This window comes from Helianthus annuus, chromosome 4 (assembly GCF_002127325.2).
Source record: "Helianthus annuus cultivar XRQ/B chromosome 4, HanXRQr2.0-SUNRISE, whole genome shotgun sequence".
Taxonomy (NCBI): domain Eukaryota; kingdom Viridiplantae; phylum Streptophyta; class Magnoliopsida; order Asterales; family Asteraceae; genus Helianthus; species Helianthus annuus.
In genome coordinates, this window is record NC_035436.2 from 134867876 (window position 1) to 134892300 (window position 24425).

Below are 24425 nucleotides of genomic sequence, written 5' to 3' on the forward strand. Positions count from 1 at the left end.
ACCAAATGTTCGTTCAAACAGTTCTAATTCAGCTGCTACTCGAGATATCCCTACAACTTCGAATCCCATAAAACTTGGTAACTCGTTTGGATGTCTTGACTCTAGTAACGAGCCGAAAGATGGGGAAGAGTCGGAGTGTGACGAGTTGATTGAGATAAATGAGACTTTGGATTTTATGCAACAGGGAAATGACAAAGCAGGGGCAAGCACTCCTGCTGATGCGGTTTTTAATGGATAGTATTGCATGTTGGAACATAAGGGGTTTGAACCGACCCCTCAAACAAAGGGAGGTTCGCGGTGTACTTTCTACTAATAACATTCAGGTGTGTGCTATCTTGGAATCCCATGTTAATGTCTCTAAACTATTGGGAGTTTGTAAAACAATATGTCGTACTTGGAGGTGGTCTTCAAATGGGTCTATATGTTCGAAGGGTACTCGTATTCTTTTGGGTTGGAATACAGATTTTGTTGATGTGTTCGAAGGGGTACTCGTATTCTTATGACACTAATAAAGCCATGATGTGTTCCTTTGTTTACGCGGATAATTATTATATTGAAAGAAGAAAACTATGGGAAAGTCTATGTTTGCATAAACTGTTTGTTAAGGACAAGCTATGGGTGATCTTAGGTGATTTTAACTCGTCGTTGTTCCTTGAAAATTTGGCTATGGGAACGTCGAAAATCTCTACAGGTATGAGGGACTTCAGAGAGTGTGTCAATCGGTTAGAAGTTTTTGATGTCAATAGTTCAGGTCTCCACTTTACTAGGACTTAAAAGCCGAAAAAGGGAGTTGGCATTGAAGAAGATTGATCGAGTTATGGCAAATGTCTATTTTACGGATGAGTTTTCGAGTGCCTGTGCGGTTTTCCAACCATACAGAATTTCGGACCACACTCCATGTATTCTAAAAATTCCTGGTACGAGATTGTCTAAACCGAAGCCGTTCAAGTTTTTTAATTTCATTGTTTACAAGAAAGATTTTGGAGATATTGTAAAAGCGGAATGGTCGAAGCATATTAATGGGGTTCCGATGTTTAGAATGGTGAAAAAATTGAAAGCTGTAAAACATCCAATCCGCAGCCTTCTTTTTAAGCAAGGTAACCTTCACAAAAAAGTTAAATCGTTACGGGAAGAGTTGGATGAGGTTCAAAAGAAGATTGATTCAAACCCGGCTGATTTGTTGCTTAGAGAAAGTGAATCGGCTATTTTGGCCTCTTATCAAGAGGCTTTACTTGATGAAGAACGGTTGAAGCAAAAATCCAAGGTTGACTGGTTGAAGGTTGGTGATGTTAATTCAGCATACTTCCATAATTCTGTAAAATGTAGGAATCATAGAAGCCGAGTTGACATTATTAAAGATGTTGCTGGAAATGTTTATGAAGGGAATGATGTTCCCAATGCTTTTGTGAACCATTTTACTGCTTTTCTTGGTCAGAAGGGTGATACTACTAGCATGCCTACACCGGAATTGTTTCCAAATGTTTTGGAAACTCATGTCGCTGAGCATATGGTGCGAGAAGTAACAAATGTGGAAATTAAAGCGGCCATGTTTTCTATTGATGAAAATAAAGCTCCGGGCCCGGACGGTTACTCATCTGCTTTCTTTAAAAAGGCGTGGCCGATTGTGGGAAATGATGTTTGTGATACAATAAAACATTTTTTCAACTCAAAAAGAATGCTAAAGGAGGTAAACAATACCATTATTGCACTCATTCCTAAGGTGACTACACCTTGTCGTGTGACGGATTATCGGCCTATTTCATGCTGTAACGTTCTTTATAAATGTATTACTAAAATTCTATCTACTAGAATTTTAGAGGGTCTGGATAAGGCGGTAAGTTTAAACCAATCAGCCTTTGTACCGGGTAGAAGAATATCGGACAGTATTCTTGTAGTGCAAGACCTTACGCACAATTATCACAGGGACAACGACCCCCTAGATGCGCTTTTAAAGTGGATATCCAAAAGGCTTATGACACGGTCGATTGGGATTTTCTTTCTGCTATTCTTAATGGCTTTGGTTTTCATCAAAATATGATCGATTGGATTATGAAATGCATCACATCTCGTCTTTTTCAGTGTGCGTAAATGGCAATCTATTCGGATACTTTAAAGGTAAGCGGGGTCTCAGACAAGGGGACCCAATGTCACCGTACCTCTTTACGCTGGTTATGGAAGTTCTGACGTCTATGCTTCAAGTTGCAACTTCTATAGGCTCTGCTTTCCGATTCCATAAGAGATGCGAGAAACAGAAGATTGTTAATCTATGTTTTGTAGACGATCTTTTTATTTTTTTCTAGAGGAGAGGTTCAATCTGTGAAGATTATTATGGATACTTTGAATGATTTTAAAGACATGTCTGGCTTGATCCCTAGTCTCACGAAGAGTACGACGTTCTTTTGCAATGTTCCAAACCTTGTAAAGACTAATATTCTTGCTATCATGCCTTTTGAAGAAGGATCACTTCCCATAAAGTACCTTGGTGTTCCTCTAATTGCTACGAGACTCCTACATTCTGATTGCAAAGTGTTAGTGGAAAAAATGGAGAATAGAATTTCGGGTTGGAAAGTTAAATATCTTTCTTTTGCGGGTAGACTTCAATTGGTGATCTCAGTCTTGTCAGCTTTTTATGTTTACTAGGCTTCGCTTTTTATCCTACCGGTAAGTATAGTTAAACAACTTGAACAAAAAATAAGAAGTTTTCTTTGGTGTCAAGGCCGAATAGTCAAGGGCAGAGGAAAAGTTTCATGGAATATCGTATGTTTACCAAAGAAAGAAGGTGGCTTGGGTGTTAGACGCATTACTAATGTGAATAAGGCTCTAATGGCGTTTCATATTTATAGCATTCTTTCTTGTAGGCGATCTCTGTGGGTGGAATGGGTGCACTCGTATCACTTGCGAGGTCGAAGTTTGTGACAACCCTCATAATTCCATGTGTCCCGTACAATTTATTAATAATAATTAATGTGCTTGACGACTGTGTGGAATTACTTAACTGCTTTCTGATATCTGTGTTATGCTTACACGTATTTGTTAATATACTAATAGTGTACAGAAAGGTCACTAAATAGTCCGTTATATTTTCCTAAGTGTTAGAAAGTAAAAACGTTACAAAATATATAAATAGGACGCCTTACGAATTAATTAAGCACTTTAACAGAACAGTATCCAACCGTACAACCGGACTTAACCCGGGACATAAAAATATTGACATGAAATTGTTTTTCCTTTTCTGAGCTAGTTAGGGTACCCGAACACCCTACACCCGTTATAATTTACTACACACTAATATTTAAATTAAACCCCCCTAACTAAATTAACTAGCCTAAACTACCTAGTTAATTTCCAACCAATTACCCTTCCCCCCCCCAACGAGTTCGGTTCCCATGAGGGGACAACCACTTACACATTTTGATTATAACAATCCTCATGTCTAATATCCACTAGACACATTATCTAGTGGTTATTTAGGATGGATTGATTATAAATAAATTACAAGGGTTAAAGGCTTTCATTTTCATTTCACCAACTCAAACTCAAACACTTTCTTTCCCCTTTGGCACTTACGGCCAAGAACCACAAGCACACCACCATCACTTTTTGATTTCATTCAAGGCATTCTACATTCATTCAAGTGTGAAGGATCACGCACAAGGAAGCCCGGTGCTTGCGGATTGCCAAGGACCTCTCTACGGCGCTTTTAACCACCCGTTTTTTCGACTAGTTTCTTCCCTAGCCTTGAGCTAGTAGTAAGTAACTCTAAACACCTTCTTGATCTATTCTAAAGTGGTTAATAAGAGTTTTGTCGGTTAAAAATTATGAACATATAAGATCAAAGTCTAAAAGTCTACTAAAGTGATGAACAAGGTGGTTAATGGATGAATATTAGTGTAAATCATGTAGATCTTGTGTGATTATGATTATTGGTTGATTATGTGATGTTTAATATTAATATGTGATGTTGTTACGGTCACCAAACATGATTAACGGAATCAATCGAACAGAAGTTAGTAAGTTAGAAAGTGAAAACAGAATCTGTCCCGGTTTTACAGCCAACTTCAGTTGGCTGTAAACAGGTCATAAACTCAACGAAAAACCAATATTTCGAATCTAAAATATGTTATTATGAAATACGGTTCTAATCGCACCAGAATTGTAATTTTTGGACTTCGTTTACTATTTTTAAAGTGTCGATTTGTAACAACAACTTAAGATGAATTTTGACAGCAATAAATGGGTGTCATACTTTCAGTCATAACCTGAGTTTTGTGATGAATCAGACCATGAAATTTGTACAGTAGATGACAACCGATGCATTTGTAATTACCCCACTGGAATTTCGTAAATCGGACACTCGACGAATTTTAAATAAATTATCCCGTGGACTGTGGTCAGAAAAAAATATAAATCTGAGTTCAGCCCGGGAAAATAATTTTTTATAAAATATTGGTAATGAACCGGACCCCGATATTTTTACACAATAAAATTTGGAACGTTTAAGACATTTTGTATAAATTTGATAACTTTTGGAATAATTTAACTATTTTATTTAAATGTCCAAAAAACGACCGGTTTTGAATATTAATGCTGAATTGACATAAGTTGTGACTTGCGTGTCTAAATGTCGAGTATGCTATCTATGAATGATCTAACATGTTATATGTGTTACGTGCACTATCGTATGTTTGCTTATGAGTGGGGAATGGATGGGAAGTATATATGGGCATAAACAGTTAAAGTAATGCATGTTATGTGATAGATACGTGTAGGAACTTTGTGCTCTATTTGAAACCACTAAATGACTAACTGGTAAATCATACTAGGACGTGATTGACCGACCTTGACTGTTAGCTATATTTGAGAATCTAACCGAGCAAACCGAGGTGAGTTCACACTTTTCTACAAAGCATAGTAAATTCCCGGTGGGAATGGGAATGGGTTCAGGAATAGGGATTCCTCGTCCTTTGGGACGCGTTCAGGAATGTGAATTCCTCGTCCTTGGGACGTACTTAGACTTACTGGACTAGAACTCTATCAGTGAAGTCCCTCCCTTTTTGTATCGACTTAATCGCCGAGGCTATGGCGAGCGGGTCATTAGTTAATAGCGCTATTAGGTTTAACAAACCTCACACCGTGCCAGTCGGGCGGGCGTGTACTAATGGACTATGGCACGTCGGTGGTGATAGAACACCGACGCTAGGGCACAATTGATTTTTGTTAGTAGTCGATATGATAAATGAGTCTGGTAGTTTAAAATACTGGGGTAGTGTAACACCCCGTGTTTTCCAAAAGTCAAAGTCAAAGTCAAGGGTTGACTGTTATTGGAATTAAAGATCAATAAAGATTAATTTCATTTTAGTTTCATTTTGATTTTCATATTATTTGGAGTAAGTGTTGTATAATCAAACTAATCGACCGATAATCGAACTGTGAATCAACGACCGACTGTGAATGGTAGGAAGTAACAACGCAATAAAGCTAGTCAATCGATAATCAAGCTAATCAAATCAATCATCGAACTCAAGTGTGGATAATTTTAATGCTTTTATATGTGTGTGTGTGTCTTACGTGTTACTTGTGCATGTTTACTTTTATGTTAAAGTGTGTGGTGAACCAATCAAATCAATCAAGACTCAAAGGTGAATCAAACTCAATGGAAATCGAATCCAAATCGTGGTGTAAGGATGCTTGTATGTTAGATATAGTAGTTGGGACTAAAAGTAATTTGATTAGGAATTCTATCATTCTCAAATCATCGTTCTAACTCGAAATATCAAAAATCGTCGCGAAACACTCAAAACCAGGCAAGCCGATCGAACAGGGCAACCTGATCGAACAGGCAAGCCGATCGAACAGGGCAACCTGATCGAACAGACTAGCCGATCGAACAGGCTGTTCGATCGGGCAGCTGCTCGATCAGGGATGCTGTTCGATCAGCTGACCCTTTCCTCTTTTGGAAGCCTATAAATAGGGCTGTCCTTGTCAAACTTTCCACTTTTGGAAAAGCTCTGACCGACCAGCCTCTTCTTCTCACTAAATCTCAGATTTCTCTCAAACCGGTAAGTATTTCGCTCTAATCCTTGTACGTTTTTGTTCATTAATCGATTCTCCATCTTTCTATCTTTCAAAATCTGAATTTCATCCATGAAATCACCAAGATCTAGGTGTTCTTGGGTGATGTCATCATGTGTTCTTCAAGAACACTAAGTTTTGGCATCATTCCACCATGAATAACTTAGATCTAACCGATTTCCACATAAATAACCTAAAATCTTCCAAAGATCTTAACATTTCACGGTGAAAAAGGATTGGAAGATGGGTTTTCATCTATCTTTCAACTCTTTTACACTCAAACCGGTGAAAACGAAGCTTGAACCGATTTATAAACCATTCTAAACAAACACATGGTGCAAGATTCGGGTTCTACCGAGAGATATACCGATTTCGGGTTAAATGTTAAACTTGGGTTCCAAACCGTCTCTGACCGAGTTTGGGTGATTCCTGCTCGAGCCAGTAGACTAAGTAGGGACTTCAGCTTTGTGGTTTAACTCGGAGTCAAAATATCTCTAAAACATCAACAATTAACGGGAATAACCAAGTGTTAAGTGGTAGGTTAACCGAATCGAGAAGCTGGCCGAACGGCTAGGCTGTTCGATCGAACAGCCCAACCGAACGACTATGCCAGCCGATCGGCTAGGCTAACCGATCGACTAGCACTTAGGCCCTCAAACTCAAAGTGTATTATTGACAAAGTGATGTTCGATCGATCAAGCCACTCGATTGTAAGCATTACTACTCGGATCATGAGATACTACACTTCAACGCTTAGACTTTTCGAAACATTGGAATGTCACCCGATCGAACATACCAACCGATCGAGTGACATATTTGAAAACAATGAAGTGCTAGCCGATCGGTTGGGCTAACCGATCGAACAGCTGTTCGATCGGCCAACCTGAAAGGTAGTACAAACCATCATACACAAACACATCCTTCACATCAAAGGAAGAAACAATCCACTTGAAGAAACCAGCCGATCGAGCCAGCCGGCCGATCGAATGGATGTTCGAACGGACTTTCAAACCAATCGAACAGCCCACTCGATCGAACTGCTGTCCGATCGAATGGCCTACTCGATCCAAGTACATTGTTTACGTTTTCCGCGTTACTCATCGTTGTGTTATCAAACTATTCAGGCTAACCTATTCTCAGTGCTCCCTTCAATCCACAACCAACCACTGTGAGTATACTCGATCCCTTTTTGCTTTCAGCACTTTTGGGTGTTACATACGTAATCTATCAAATTCACAAACAACACAAACTATTTGAACGCTAACCTACTTGCATGTATTACTTGTCTAAATGATTGCTGTTTATTATGTTTACACGTGGAGTGCTATCTGCCTGCTTTAGCAACGTAGTACTATAGTTTGGACTCAGCACCCGTTCACACGGGGGTTGCTAAGGACAATTACTTGCATGGATTACGGTGGTAATCATGTATTGCGAACTGTCTCGGACAGTCAACTTGAAGTCATTGGTATCGATGGTCCCATGTTGATAATTTACATGCATCGTTTGCCCTTGTGTACGTGCTTGGTTATGCGTAAACTATTCGAACTTTATATGCTATATCAAACTTGTGTACTCACCTTTACATTATATGTATTGACTTTTATTTTAACGTATGTGACAGGTGTTTAAGCTACTAGCGTGCTAGGGAAGCGAGGCAATAATAAGCTTCTAGGAGCCAGTGACCTTAGGACAGTGTCCATATACCTGCTCCAGGGTCATAATTATCTGTAGATCTTGTACTGGCACCTGTAGTCAGTAAGATCTATAGTTAGCCGTCTAGAAGTCTTAAAACAATATTTAATTCGGTTTGTAATAATTAAGAATTTGAGTTGTCGGAACAGTTCCCATATTGTTTAGTTGATTTCTATGATAACTTGTTATTATTTGGGACACGGTATGGGACGTGTTATATAACTGAATTGTATGATAGTTGTTGTGGAAACTTCTGAACAATCTGTTTCGCTCAGTGCCGCGCCCCGATGATTCCGCCATCGGTTGGGGTGTGACAGATTGGTATCAGAGCCATAACTATAGGGAATTAGGTTAGACACGATCTAGTCCGGATCGCTGTCTTAGAGACCTAGACTATAGTTAGGAACCAAGAGACCAAGTTTATGTGCTTATTTTATGTTGTTTCCTTCTATTCTATCATTACATCCGAACTCCGAGCCAAATTTCGTAATTTGGACGGGATTAGGAGTGAAACCCGCGAATTCCTGCCTACATTACAAATTTTTGCCAATTACTTTGTGCAAATTTCTATCAACAAACGGGGGAGAATTATACCAAATCAGGGCTGAAACCCGTAATTTGATGAAAATTTTCCTCTAAATTTTCTTAAAACAAGGAAGAAATTGCTAAGCTAGGGGTGAAACCCTAACCTTGGTAGTTATTCCAACTTTATTTTAATCTCGCCAAGGCAATTGACGGACTCCAACGACCTGAACTCACGAGTATGACCTAGAATGCGCATGCGTAATGCCCAAGAATCGAGGCAGAAACATGTCCCCTAGAGTCGAAAGTGACGACAAGTCAGCTGTGAATAGTTAAATTGCCATGGTTAGTCAAAGTCTAGTAGCCGCAGACAATCCATTTTCCGATTTTGAGTGTTGCTTCGTTGATTTTATACGATTTACCTGTTACGTGTTTTGAGATTCGTTGATTTCTCCATTTGTCATCAATCTGCGTGACTTTTGTTGCTATCCTATCTCGATTCAAATCCCTGTTGATGTGATCTAAACGAAACCAGTGTGTTATGCTACGTTATACAACTAAGTTAGACGATACAATGTGATGCTATCCGATATGCAAAACGAACGGCACTCGACTTGTGGTTATAGGTTTCTGTTTTCTGACAACCTCTGTGATAAAATTTAGTACGTGTTTAGGAAATTAAGTGCTCTACTTGCTTAATTGCTTATGTGCTCTAATTGCTTCTGTGCTTATGTGCCTCTATGATTATGTGCTTATGTGATTATATGTGTTACGTGACGTGAGATGCGACGTGATTCTAAGCTTTAGTAAACTAAGACGTGCGAGATTCGAATTCGTTGTGATGAGCCCTATGGCGATGTCTATTGCAGACCATGTCGTCATCATCGAGAATCCGCCAAAACCTTACCCGTCAGGAAAAGAGAGACCGACGTCTCGCCAAGCTCATCTCAAGGTCTGTAGCAAAAGCTGTCAGTGAGGTGTACGAAAACACCAGCAAGTCGTCGGAAGAATCCCGAACCCTCACTGAACCCAGCAAAGCTTCGTTCAGTTTCAAGCAATTTAAGGCGTGTGGACCGAAGGAGTTCACCGGTGAAGAGGGCCCTACAGGCTTATTTCACTGGTTTGACTCTGTGGAAGTTACCCTTCGTCAAAGCGGATGCCCGGATCATCTTCGAACTCTCAATGCTACCGGTGTCTTCCAGTCGCGGGCGTTGGACTGGTGGACAGCCGAAAGGAATAAGCGCGGGAACGACGCTGCCTACGAGCTGACGTGGGAGGAACTGAAGGCTATCATGCTGGACGAGTTCTGTCCTCCCCACGAACGCCAAAAGTTGGAGGATGAGTTCTGGACCATCAAGCAGAAGGAGGGCGACAACGCTGGTCTCACCGCCCGTTTCAAACAACTGAGCATTATCTGTCCAGACCAGGTCAAGACTCCCGAGATGACCATCAAGAAATACATCCGTGCTCTTCCGGATTGTGTTGCAGATTACGTGTTCGCCGCCAAACCCGCATCAATCGAAGAAACCTACCTACTCGCTGCCGAGATTAACGACAAGCGAGTTAAGGCTGGTGTCTGGGATAAGCCATCCAAGTCGTTGCATCAAGTTACTACCGCATCAACCGACAACCCTACTGCTCAAGCTTCCAAGTCCTCGAGAAGAAGAAAGAAGAACAAGAATTGCGCCGCCGCAACCAATGCTGCTCCTCTTCAGTCGGTACCGCCACAACAGCAGCAACCACAGCGCACTGCGCCAGTGATCAATGCGCCGCCGGCTAAGCGTGCGTACACCGGCCCCCACCCACTCTGTGCTACATGTTCTTATCATCACCCGGTGGGTGTGGCCTGCCGTTTCTGTGTCCACTGCAACGTTTACGGGCATTTCACTGCGAATTGCCGCTATGGTCCTCGTCAAACGCAAGCTCAAGCCGCTGTTAACCAAGCCCTGCTACCTGCTCCTCAAGCTCCTCAAGCTGCACAGGCCCCGGCAAACAATGTTCGGACCTGCTTTGCATGTGGTGACCCTAACCACTTCGCAAACCGGTGCCCGAACAGGGTGGTGAAACAAGAAGCTCAACAACCCCAGCAACAACAACAGCAGCCTCAACAACAAGCCGCTCACGCCAGAACTTTCAACATCAACGCACGCCAGGCTCAAGCTGATAACAACGTGGTCAACGGTACGTTCCTCGTGAATGGTATATATGCATCATGTTTGTTTGATACTGGAGCCGATAACTGCTTTGTGTCATTTGAGTTTGAGAAACTTCTTAGACGTAAGCGCTCTTATCTTTCGTCACCCTTCGAAGTAGAAGTCGCTACCGGAAGAACCATTGCTGTCAATTCCGTGCTCCGTGATTGTACTCTCGAGCTCAACAATCATATATTTCCGATTAATCTCATTCCAATGCAGCTCGGAAGTTTCGATGTCATAGTAGGCATGGACTTTCTTCGTGAAAACCGTGCTGAAGTTGTGTGTTCCGATAAGATGATTCGTTTTGTGCTAGCTAGTGGTGATATTCTATGTGTTTATGGTGAAACTACTGCAAAAGACCTCAAGCTCATGTCCTGTCTTCAAGCTCGCAAATATCTCCGCAAGGAATATCGAGCCTTCTTGGCCAACATTGTTGTAGCAGAGACGGACAAGAAAAGGAAAGTTGAAGTCAAGGATGTTCCTGTTGTCCGAGAATTTCCTCAGGTGTTCCCTGATGATCTTCCTGGATTACCTCCAAGTCGTGATATCGACTTTCGAATCGACCTTATTCCAGGAGCCAACCCAGTGGCCAAAGCTCCGTATCGACTCGCTCCATCTGAGATGCGAGAACTCTCAAACCAACTCCAAGAGTTACTTGAAAAAGGCTTCATTCGCCCGAGCACCTCTCCATGGGGCGCACCAGTCCTTTTCGTCAAAAAGAAGGACGGGTCGTTCCGAATGTGCATCGATTACCGGGAATTGAACAAGCTGACCATCAAGAACCGATACCCCTTACCAAGAATCGATGATCTGTTTGACCAACTACAAGGTGCTCAGTGTTTCTCCAAGATTGATCTACGTTCAGGCTACCATCAGTTGCGGATTCAAGAGGAAGACATACCCAAAACCGCTTTTCGAACCCGATACGGCCACTACGAATTTGTTGTCATGCCTTTTGGTTTGACCAACGCACCCGCGGTCTTTATGGATCTGATGAATCGCGTGTGTAAACCGTTCTTAGACCGTTTTGTCATTGTATTTATCGACGATGTCCTGATCTATTCCAGATCGAGGGCCGAACATGCGCAGCATTTGCGATTGGTTCTCGAGTTGCTTCAGGGAAACCAACTCTACGCCAAATTCTCCAAGTGTGAGTTCTGGTTGGAGGAGGTACAATTTCTGGGTCATATTGTGAATAGTCGGGGTATACACGTTGATCCTGCAAAGATTGAGGCAGTCAAGGGATGGGTTACGCCAAAGAATCCGTCAGAAGTTCGCTCTTTTCTCGGATTAGCTGGTTACTACCGGCGATTCATCGAAGGATTCATAAAGACAAGCCTTTTGTGTGGGGAACCGCGCAGGAGACTGCTTTCCAAACCCTCAAACACATGCTGTGCCATGCACCAGTTCTTACACTGCCGGACGGAAGCGATGACTTCGTTGTCTATTGTGATGCTTCAAACCTTGGACTTGGCTGTGTTCTCATGCAACGAGACAAGGTTATAGCTTACGCATCTCGACAGCTCAAAATCCACGAGAAGAACTATACAACCCATGACCTTGAGCTAGGCGCAGTCGTCTTTGCCTTAAAGATTTGGCGACACTACCTGTATGGTACAAAGTGTACGATCTTCACCGATCACAAGAGCCTACAACATATCTTTAACCAGAGAGAACTCAATATGCGTCAACGCCGATGGGTAGAACTTCTCAACGATTACGACTGTGAGATCCGTTATCACCCAGGCAAGGCGAATGTAGTTGCAGACGCCCTCAGCAGAAAGAATTATGTGATAGGTGTTCGAAACATCCAGGCTCAGTATAACCTCGAAGCTCTCATCCGCGAAGCACAACACGCTTGCTTTAACGAGCGTACGTTGAAGAAAGAACGAATCTATCACGATGGAACTCAGCTCGTGAGCAAAGCCAACGGGATATTCTATTATCTGGACCGAATCTGGGTTCCGAGGAGGACAGATTTGCGAAAGATCATCATGAACGAAGCCCACAAATCCCGATATTCCATTCATCCCGGTGCGGACAAGATGTACCAGGACCTTCGCTACAAGTACTGGTGGCCTGGGATGAAAAGGGATATTGCTCTATATGTTGGTAGCTGTTTAACTTGTGCAAGAGTCAAGGCTGAACACCAAAGACCTTCAGGCTTACTCGAACAACCGCCGATACCCGTATGGAAGTGGGAAAGCATAGCTATGGATTTCATAACTAAGCTTCCGACCACGCCATCAGGTCACGACAGTATTTGGGTTATAGTCGACCGTCTAACCAAATCAGCCCACTTTCTGCCAATACGAGAAGACTATAAGGTGGCCAAGCTAGCCCAAATCTACACCGACGAGATCATTAAGAATCATGGTACGCCTCGAGACATCATTTCTGATCGCGATGCTCGGTTTACATCGAGATTGTGGGAAACTTTTCAAGCAGCTCTTGGTACGACGCTGAATTTGAGTACCGCATTCCACCCGCAAACCGACGGGCAGACTGAAAGAACGATTCGTACTATTGAAGACATGCTTCGTGCGTGTGTTATCGATTTTGGTGGTAGTTGGAGCAAACACCTACCGTTAGTCGAATTTTCGTACAATAATAGCTATCACTCCAGCATCGAAATGGCACCTTTCGAAGCCTTGTATGGTAGGAGATGTCGCTCGCCTATTGTATGGCACGAGGTCGGTCATTCACAATTGACTGGGCCCGAGATTCTGCAAGAAACGACTGACAAGATCCACCAGATAAGGGAAAATTTGGTAAAGGCCCGGGACAGACAAAAGATGTACGCCGATAAACGACGCAAGCCCCGCGAATTTGCAGTTGGCGACTACGTGCTCCTAAAGGTATCACCTTGGAAGGGAGTAGTCCGATTCGGCAAAAGAGGGAAACTTGCGCCTCGATTTGTTGGACCTTTTAAGATTCTGGAAAGGATCGGTAAAGTTGCCTACAAACTCGAATTACCGGAGGAACTCAGCAATGTCCACCCGACTTTCCATATTTCAAACCTTCGAAAATGCGTAGCTGACCACGACGCAATAATACCACTCGACGATCTTCAGGTCAATGAGACGCTACACTTCGTGGAAAAGCCTGTCGAAATCATGGACCGACAGACCAAGCAACTCAGACGCTCCCGCATTCCTATTGTAAAGGTACGATGGGAAGGCAAACGAGGCGCGGAGTTCACTTGGGAACTCGAAAGTGACATGAAGGCCAAGTACCCGCAGTTGTTCAGATAGATCTGAAGCATCAAATTGGTAAAATCACACGGCGATGTACGGTTCTCGGCCTAATTTCGGGACGAAATTCCCTAAAGGAGGGGAGACTGTAACACCCCGTGTTTTCCAAAAGTCAAAGTCAAAGTCAAGGGTTGACTGTTATTGGAATTAAAGATCAATAAAGATTAATTTCATTTTAGTTTCATTTTGATTTTCATATTATTTGGAGTAAGTGTTGTATAATCAAACTAATCGACCGATAATCGAACTGTGAATCAACGACCGACTGTGAATGGTAGGAAGTAACAACGCAATAAAGCTAGTCAATCGATAATCAAGCTAATCAAATCAATCATCGAACTCAAGTGTGGATAATTTTAATGCTTTTATATGTGTGTGTGTGTCTTACGTGTTACTTGTGCATGTTTACTTTTATGTTAAAGTGTGTGGTGAACCAATCAAATCAATCAAGACTCAAAGGTGAATCAAACTCAATGGAAATCGAATCCAAATCGTGGTGTAAGGATGCTTGTATGTTAGATATAGTAGTTGGGACTAAAAGTAATTTGATTAGGAATTCTATCATTCTCAAATCATCGTTCTAACTCGAAATATCAAAAATCGTCGCGAAACACTCAAAACCAGGCAAGCCGATCGAACAGGGCAACCTGATCGAACAGGCAAGCCGATCGAACAGGGCAACCTGATCGAACAGACTAGCCGATCGAACAGGCTGTTCGATCGGGCAGCTGCTCGATCAGGGATGCTGTTCGATCAGCTGACCCTTTCCTCTTTTGGAAGCCTATAAATAGGGCTGTCCTTGTCAAACTTTCCACTTTTGGAAAAGCTCTGACCGACCAGCCTCTTCTTCTCACTAAATCTCAGATTTCTCTCAAACCGGTAAGTATTTCGCTCTAATCCTTGTACGTTTTTGTTCATTAATCGATTCTCCATCTTTCTATCTTTCAAAATCTGAATTTCATCCATGAAATCACCAAGATCTAGGTGTTCTTGGGTGATGTCATCATGTGTTCTTCAAGAACACTAAGTTTTGGCATCATTCCACCATGAATAACTTAGATCTAACCGATTTCCACATAAATAACCTAAAATCTTCCAAAGATCTTAACATTTCACGGTGAAAAAGGATTGGAAGATGGGTTTTCATCTATCTTTCAACTCTTTTACACTCAAACCGGTGAAAACGAAGCTTGAACCGATTTATAAACCATTCTAAACAAACACATGGTGCAAGATTCGGGTTCTACCGAGAGATATACCGATTTCGGGTTAAATGTTAAACTTGGGTTCCAAACCGTCTCTGACCGAGTTTGGGTGATTCCTGCTCGAGCCAGTAGACTAAGTAGGGACTTCAGCTTTGTGGTTTAACTCGGAGTCAAAATATCTCTAAAACATCAACAATTAACGGGAATAACCAAGTGTTAAGTGGTAGGTTAACCGAATCGAGAAGCTGGCCGAACGGCTAGGCTGTTCGATCGAACAGCCCAACCGAACGACTATGCCAGCCGATCGGCTAGGCTAACCGATCGACTAGCACTTAGGCCCTCAAACTCAAAGTGTATTATTGACAAAGTGATGTTCGATCGATCAAGCCACTCGATTGTAAGCATTACTACTCGGATCATGAGATACTACACTTCAACACTTAGACTTTTCGAAACATTGGAATGTCACCCGATCGAACATACCAACCGATCGAGTGACATATTTGAAAACAATGAAGTGCTAGCCGATCGGTTGGGCTAACCGATCGAACAGCTGTTCGATCGGCCAACCTGAAAGGTAGTACAAACCATCATACACAAACACATCCTTCACATCAAAGGAAGAAACAATCCACTTGAAGAAACCAGCCGATCGAGCCAGCCGGCCGATCGAATGGATGTTCGAACGGACTTTCAAACCAATCGAACAGCCCACTCGATCGAACTGCTGTCCGATCGAATGGCCTACTCGATCCAAGTACATTGTTTACGTTTTCCGCGTTACTCATCGTTGTGTTATCAAACTATTCAGGCTAACCTATTCTCAGTGCTCCCTTCAATCCACAACCAACCACTGTGAGTATACTCGATCCCTTTTTGCTTTCAGCACTTTTGGGTGTTACATACGTAATCTATCAAATTCACAAACAACACAAACTATTTGAACGCTAACCTACTTGCATGTATTACTTGTCTAAATGATTGCTGTTTATTATGTTTACACGTGGAGTGCTATCTGCCTGCTTTAGCAACGTAGTACTATAGTTTGGACTCAGCACCCGTTCACACGGGGGTTGCTAAGGACAATTACTTGCATGGATTACGGTGGTAATCATGTATTGCGAACTGTCTCGGACAGTCAACTTGAAGTCATTGGTATCGATGGTCCCATGTTGATAATTTACATGCATCGTTTGCCCTTGTGTACGTGCTTGGTTATGCGTAAACTATTCGAACTTTATATGCTATATCAAACTTGTGTACTCACCTTTACATTATATGTATTGACTTTTATTTTAACGTATGTGACAGGTGTTTAAGCTACTAGCGTGCTAGGGAAGCGAGGCAATAATAAGCTTCTAGGAGCCAGTGACCTTAGGACAGTGTCCATATACCTGCTCCAGGGTCATAATTATCTGTAGATCTTGTACTGGCACCTGTAGTCAGTAAGATCTATAGTTAGCCGTCTAGAAGTCTTAAAACAATATTTAATTCGGTTTGTAATAATTAAGAATTTGAGTTGTCGGAACAGTTCCCATATTGTTTAGTTGATTTCTATGATAACTTGTTATTATTTGGGACACGGTATGGGACGTGTTATATAACTGAATTGTATGATAGTTGTTGTGGAAACTTCTGAACAATCTGTTTCGCTCAGTGCCGCGCCCCGATGATTCCGCCATCGGTTGGGGTGTGACAGGTAGCTCCCCACGGCCAAAGTGCCGGGCTGGATAGCCAGGGAAGGTGGATATGGGATGGTTAACAAATAAACGTTTTCGAACTATGGGGTAACCCCCACGGCTGGATAGCCGAATGAGATTAAACTATGTTTTTGGAAACAACTCTAAAATGGACAACCAACCGTGAACTCACTCAACTTTGTTGTTGACTCGTTATTACATGCTTTGCAGGTCATTAGATGCCATGGAGCTTGCATATGGAGGTGGTCGTTGTGGGATGCGAACTGATATGTCCCGTACTTAATGAATAAACTTTATGAACTTATTAAACCTACGTTTTGGACTTTAAACTTATGAACTATGGACTTATGTTTTGAACTTATGTTTTATGCTTCCGCTTTTAATCCTAAAATCGGTATACTTCCTTTTGGTCACCAATCATATTGTGTTTGGTTTTATTTACTTAATTATGTTGTTCAATATGATTGGTGGCTCAATCATGGTCATGTCACACCTCCAAGCGGTGATACTCCGCATGGTGGATTTTGGGGGTGTGACAGATTGGTATCAGAGCCATTGGTTATAGTGAACTTGGATTTTTAAAAGGTAAAAGTTTTTGATAAAACTAGACTATAACCAGTACAGTGCTCAACGATCCACAACGACGCTACGCTCCACGTTGCAAGGCTCGACACCATAAGTGGTATGATTTATGTTATATTGTCGGTTAGATAGTTCTCACTGTGCATTAGATAATGTAGTAATTGCTATTTGAACCTTTTGTGCTTACTCTCTATTGTCGTCCCACACTTACGCACTTTCGCGACACTTTTCTCACTTACGTTGCTTCATTATGAAGATCATGAGCGGACGCGGAGGACGTATCAACCTCACCCAAGCCCAGTTGACGGCTTTGATCAACGAACGAGTCGCTGAGGCACTCGCATCCAACCCTGCAGGAGGTATAACCTGCCATATCAACCCACCTTAGGACGTTTAGATCCTACCTTCGCAAACCAATCCTCATGCTTAACCTTATCTTTTATTCTCGCGCAACAGGTCAACACGCTCAACCTCCTGTGTGCACGTTCAAGACGTTCATGGACTGCCGACCTACCACTTTCAGTGGCACCGAAGGAGCAGTGGGCCTTCTTCACTGGTTTGAAAAGCTTGAATCCGTTTTCGAGATGTGTGAATGCCCCAAAGACCGTAGGGTGAAATATGCTACCGGAACTCTTGAAGGGGTAGCGCTCACATGGTGGAACGCTCAGGTTCAGCTGCTGGGGTTGGTTGTTGCTAATGCCACCCCATGGAACGGTTTCAAGGAACTTATCAAAGAGGAATACTGTAGTCGGGATGACATCCACAAACTGGAGGTGGAATTTTTCAATTTGAAGATGACGGGGTCGGAGATTGAGGCGTATACCAAGAGGTCGAATGACCTGGCCATCCTGTGCCCTACTATGGTGGACCCTCCCATCAAACGTATTGAGCTTTACCTCAAGGGCCTTGTACCAGAGATTCAAAGTCACGTAACTTCAGCCAACCTGGGTACCATTCAGCAAATTATCAAGTTGGCTCATCGTCTCACCGACCAGGCGGTGGAGCAAAACAGGCTACCCAAACGTATCAGTGCCACAGCTACTTCTGATGCACCTACCGACAACAAGCGAAAATGGGATGGGAATTTAGGCAAAGGTTCTACTTCAGCTCAGTCCCAGCAGCGAAAGACAGATGAGTACAGGAGCCCCAGTCAGCAGTCTTCTGGGAATCAAAGTCAGGGTGGATACAAGGGAAATCACCCCAAATGTAATCCCTGTAACTTGCACCACAGTGGGCCATGTGGTAAGGGCAACTGTCATCGATGCAACAAGCCTGGTCACATGGCAAGGGACTGTAGGAGTCAGCATCCGGTAAATCAGAACCGGCAGCAACAGCAAGCCCCACCCAATCAACGCCAGCAGCGGCAACAACAAGGTAACAACAAAGGATGCTTTCAGTGTGGCGCTGAAGGCCACTTTAAGAGGAACTGCCCCCAGCTGAACCAAAACCAGAACAATAACCAAGGAAATGGGAACCACAATGGGAACAACAATGGAGGCAACAATGGAGGCGGTAATGGGGGAAACCATAATGGTAATGGGGCAAGAGGTCGTGCTTTCGTGATTGGCCAGGGTGATGCAAGGAACGATCCCAACGTTGTGATGGGTAAGTTTCTTCTGGACGACTTCTTTGTTACTGTTTTATTCGATTCGGGTGCCGATACTAGTTATGTGTCCTTGAAAGTTAGCCAAATGCTTAAGCGTACTCCAACACTTTTGAACACCAAGCACATCGTAGAGTTAGCAAATGGCAAAAGTTTAGAGGCTACACATATAGTTAAGGGTTGCAAGCTTGTCCTTGCCGATCAGACCTTTTCTATCGACCTCATTCCTATCGTTCTGGGTAGTTTTGACGTTGTCATTGGGATGGATTGGTTATCTCAACACCAAGCGGAGATTATTTGCAAGGAGAAAATCATCCGCATCCCTCGTCCTGGTAAAGAACCCCTCGTAATTCGTGGTGACAAGAGTGGTGCTATTGTAGGCATCATCTCTTTCCTTAAAGCCCAGAAGTGTTTACGAAAGGGCCACACCGCTATCCTAGCCCTCGTTACTGATGCATCCGCGGAAGAAAGGAAGATAGAATACATTCCTATTGTACGCGACTTTCCCGAGGTATTTCCTGAGGAATTACCTGGCCTTCCGCCTCATCGACAAGTCGAGTTTCAAATCGAGCTAGCTCCTGGAGCAGCACCAATAGCTCGTGCGCTTTATCGACTTGCTCCATCAGAACTTGAAGAACTGTCTACGCAACTGCAAGAACTTCTGGAAAAGGGTTTTATACGTCCTAGCTCTTCGCCATGGGGAGCTCCAGTGTTATTCGTGAAGAAGAAAGACGGTACCTTCAGAATGTGTATCGACTACCGCGAACTTAACAAGGTTACTGTGAAGAATCGTTATCCTCTTCCACGTATTGACGACTTGTTCGACCAGTTGCAAGGGTCGAGCTATTACTCCAAGATTGATTTGAGATCGGGATACCATCAGCTGAGAGTCCGAGATGAGGACGTCTCCAAAACAGCATTCAGAACTCGTTACGGCCATTACGAGTTTCTGGTTATGCCATTCGGGCTAACGAATGCACCAGCGGTCTTCATGGATCTCATGAACCGAGTGTGCAAGCCTTACCTGGATAAGTTCGTTATTGTGTTCATCGACGATATCCTGATCTATTCTAAGAGTCAGGAGGAACACGAGCAGCATCTACGACTTATGCTGGAACTTCTTCGAAAAGAGCAGTTGTATGCCAAGTTTTCGAAATGTGACTTCTGGCTTCGCGAAGTCCACTTTTTAGGCCATGTGGTAAACAAGGATGGAATTCATATGGATCCATCTAAGGTTGAATCGATCAAGAATTGGCCTGCACCCCGCACACCGACAGAGATCCGCCAATTCTTGGGTTTGGCAGGATATTACAGAAGGTTTATCAAGGATTTCTCCAAGATTGCGCAACCTCTCACTTCACTGACTTAGAAGGGTGTCACCTATCACTGGGGTGATGCACAGGAATCTGCGTTTCAGCACTTGAAAGATAGACTTTGTAGCGCGCTTATCCTCTCATTGCCTGAAGGCACAGACGATTTTGTGGTTTACTCCGATGCTTCCATCCAAGGACTTGGTTGCGTGTTGATGCAACGCGACAAGGTCATTGCCTACGCATCACGCCAACTTAAAGTTCACAAAAGGAACTACACTACTCATGATCTGGAACTGGGAGCAGTTGTTTTCGCGCTTAAGATATGGAGACATTACCTGTACGGTACCAAGTGCACCATTTACACCGATCACAGGAGTCTCGAGCATATCTTCAAGCAAAAGGAGTTAAACATGCGTCAACGTCGATGGGTCAGGTTCACAAAAGGCGAATGTTGTGGCTGACGCCCTCAGCCGGAAGGATACTATACATAGGCGTGTACGTGCGTTACAGCTTACCATCCAATCCAACCTTCCAGCTCAGATTCGTGATGCTCAGGTGAAGCATTGAAAGCAGAGAACATCAGGGCTGAGTCCCTACGAGGATAGGGCAACGACTAGAACAAAAGGGAAACGACGCCTACTATGTTAACGGACGCATCTGGGTTCCACTGTATGGAGACCTACGCGAGCTTGTGATGGATGAAGCACATAAGTCTCGTTATTCAGTACATCCGGGTTCGGATAAGATGTACCACGACCTAAAGACTACGTACTGGTGGCCTCGTATGAAATCCAGCATAGCAACCTACGTCAGTATGTTTGACTTGTGCTAGGGTCAAAGTCGAATACCAGAAACCATTAGGCCCACTCCAACAACCAGAGATACCTAAATGGAAATGGGAGCAAATTGCCATGGATTTCGTTACTGGCCTGCCCAGATCTCGACGCGGAAATGATACTATTTGGGTGATCGTGGATCGACTGACCAAGTCTGCACATTTTCTGCCTATCAAAGAAACGGATAAGTTTTCTACTCTAGCAGACGTCTACCTAAAAGAAGTGGTATCAAGGCACGGAGTGCCAACCTCCATCATTTCTGATCGTGACGCTCGTTTTACCTCTGAACTATGGCAAGCTATGCATAAGTCTTTTGGCTCTTGTTTAGATATGAGCACCGCTTATCATCCACAGACGGATGGGCAATCAGAACGCACCATCCAAACCCTTAAAGACATGCTTAGAGCATGTGTAATCGATTTTGGTAACGGCTGGGAAAAGCATCTTCCGTTAGTGGAGTTTTCGTATAACAACAACTACCACACCAGCATTCAGGCCGCTCCATTCGAGGCATTATACGGACGTAAATGCCGATCACCTCTTTGTTGGGCAGAAGTTGGTGACAGTCAAATCACTGGTCCAGAACTCGTAGTAGATACAACCGAGAAGATTGCTCAGATACGACAACGCATGGCGGCAGCTCATGACCGTCAGAAAAGCTATGCCGATAAGCGAAGAAAGCCACTCGAGTTCCAGATTGGGGATCGAGTGTTGCTCAAAGTCTCACCTTGGAAAGGTGTAGTTCGTTTTGGCAAACGAGGCAAACTCAACCCGCGTTATGTTGGACCATTCGAAATCATTGAGAAAATTGGCAAGGTGGCCTACAGGCTGAATCTACCTGAAGAACTCAGCGGAGTTCACAACGTTTTCCATGTGTCAAATCTGAAGAAGTGTCTGTCAGATGAGACCCTCATAGTTCCTTTCAAGGAGCTCACTATCGACGACCAGCTGCGATTCGTCGAGGAACCAGTAGAGATTACGGATCGAGATGTTAAGATCCTCAAGCATACCAGGATACCTCTGGTCCGAGTTCGTTGGAATGCTCGTCGTGGCCTAGAGTATACCTAGGAACGAGAAGACCAAATGAAACTCGAGTATCCCCAACTGTTTAAGAAAAACGCAACCACTACTGAGGCTGAAGCTACTGCAGAATTTCGGGACGAAATTCCAAATCAACGGGGGGATGATGTGACACCCCAGGAAAATCAGGAAAACAACGCAACTTAACTAGCTTCCTCAGTAACCACGCAAAATTCTCTTAACAGGGGGAGAATGTGACAACCCTCATAATTCCATGTATCCCGTACAATTTATTAATAATAATTAATGTGCTTGACGACTGTGTGGAATTACTTAACTGCTTTCTGATATCTGTGTTATGCTTACACGTATTTGTTAATATACTAATAGTGTACAGAAAGGTCACTAAATAGTCCGTTATATTTTCCTAAGTGTTAGAAAGTAAAAACGTTACAAAATATATAAATAGGACGCCTTACGAATTAATTAAGCACTTTAACGGAACAGTATCCAACCGTACAACCGGACTTAACCCGGGACATAAAAATATTGACATGACATTGTTTTTCCTTTTCTGAGCTAGTTAGGGTACCCGAACACCCTAACACCCGTTATAATTTACTACACATTAATATTTAAATTAAACCCCCCTAACTAAATTAACTAGCCTAAACTACCTAGTTAATTTCCAACCAATTACCCTTCCCCCCTAACGAATTCGGTTCCCATGAGGGGACAACCACTTACACATTTTGATTATAATAATACTCATGTCTAATATCCACTAGACACATTATCTAGTGGTTATTTAGGATGGATTGATTATAAATAAATTACAAGGGGTAAAGGCTTTCATTTTCATTTCACCAACTCAAACTCAAACACTTTCTTTCCCTTTGGCACTTACGGCCAAGAACCACAAGCACACCACCATCACTTTTTGATTTCATTCAAGGCATTCTACATTCATTCAAGTGTGAAGGATCACGCACAAGGAAGCCCGATGCTTGCGGATTGCCAAGGACCTCTCTACGGCGCTTTTAACCACCTGTTTTTTCGACTAGTTTCTTCCCTAGCCTTGAGCTAGTGGTAAGTGACTCTAAACACCTTCTTGATCTATTCTAAAGTGGTTAATAAGAGTTTTGTCGGTTAAAAATTATGAACATATAAGATCAAAGTCTAAAAGTCTACTAAAGTGATGAACAAGGTGGTTAGTGGATGAATATTAGTGTAAATCATGTAGATCTTGTGTGATTTGATTATTGGTTGATTATCTGATGTTTAATATTAATATGTGATGTTGTTACGGTCACCAAACATGATTAACGGAATCAATCGAACACAAGTTAGTAAGTTAGAAAGTGAAAACAGGATCTGTCCCGGTTTTACAGCCAACTTCAGTTGGCTGTAAACAGGTCATAAACTCAACGAAAAACCAATATTTTGAATCTAAAATATGTTATTATGAAATACGGTTCTAATGGCACCGGAATCGTAATTTTTGGACTTCGTTTACTATTTTTAAAGTGTCGATTTGTAACAACAACTTAAGCTGAATTTTGACAGCAATAAATGGGTGTCACACTTTCAGTCATAACCTGAGTTTTGTGATGAATCGGGCCATGAAATTTGTACAGTAGATGACAACCGATGCATTTGTAATTCCCCACTGGAATTTCGTAAATCGGACACTCGACGAATTTTAAATAAATTATCCCGTGGACTGTGGTCAGAAAAAAATATAAATCTGAGTTTAGCCCGGGAAAATGATTTTTTATAAAATATTGGTAATGAACCGGACCCCGATATTTTTACACAATAAAATTTGTAACGTTTAAGACATTCTGTAAAAATTTGAGAACTTTTGGAATAATTTAACTATTTTATTTAAATGTCCGAAAAACAACCGGTTTTGAATATTAATGCTGAATTGACATAAGTTGTGACTTGCGTGTCTAAATGTCGAGTATGCTATATGTGAATGATCTAACATGTTATATGTGTTACGTGCACTATCGTATGTTTGCTTATGAGTGGGGAATGGATGGGAAGTATATATGGGCATAAACAGTTAAAGTAATGCATGTTATGTGATAGATACGTGTAGGAACATTGTGCTCTATTTGAAACCACTAAATGACTAACTGGTAAATCATACTAGGACGTGATTGACCGACCTTGACTGTTAGCTATATTTGAGAATCTAACCGAGCAAACCGAGGTGAGTTCACACTTTTCTACAAAGCATGGTAAATTCCCGGTGGGAATGGGAATGGGTTCAGGAATAGGGATTCCTTGTCCTTTGGGACGCGTTCAGGAATGTGAATTCCTCGTCCTTGGGACGTACTTAGACTTACTAGACTAGAACTCTATCAGTGAAGTCCCTCCCTTTTTGTATCGACTTAATCGCCGAGGCTATGGCGAGCGG

At 42.6% G+C, this 24425-nt stretch overlaps 1 protein-coding gene across 1 annotated transcript; it reads left to right on the forward strand.

Moving 5' to 3' along the window:
• The first annotated feature begins 351 nt into the window (after positions 1-351).
• Positions 352-2088, forward strand: LOC110933723. The gene is made up of 3 exons (XM_022176929.1): positions 352-691; positions 768-1834; positions 1924-2088. Exons 1-3 carry the CDS (start codon positions 352-354, stop codon positions 2086-2088), a joined length of 1572 nt encoding a protein of 523 aa, XP_022032621.1.
• Positions 2089-24425: the final 22337 nt, after the last annotated feature.

Excerpts from the sequence above, each read along its gene's own strand:
- LOC110933723 (XM_022176929.1), top strand. The coding sequence starts at position 352 with ATGTCTCTAAACTATTGGGAGTTTGTAAAACAATATGTCGTACTTGGA. Across the intron at positions 692-767 it reads AACGTCGAAAATCTCTACAG|GACTTAAAAGCCGAAAAAGG; the intron begins GTATGAGGGACT and ends CCACTTTACTAG. Across the intron at positions 1,835-1,923 it reads TAGAGGGTCTGGATAAGGCG|GGACAACGACCCCCTAGATG; the intron begins GTAAGTTTAAAC and ends CAATTATCACAG.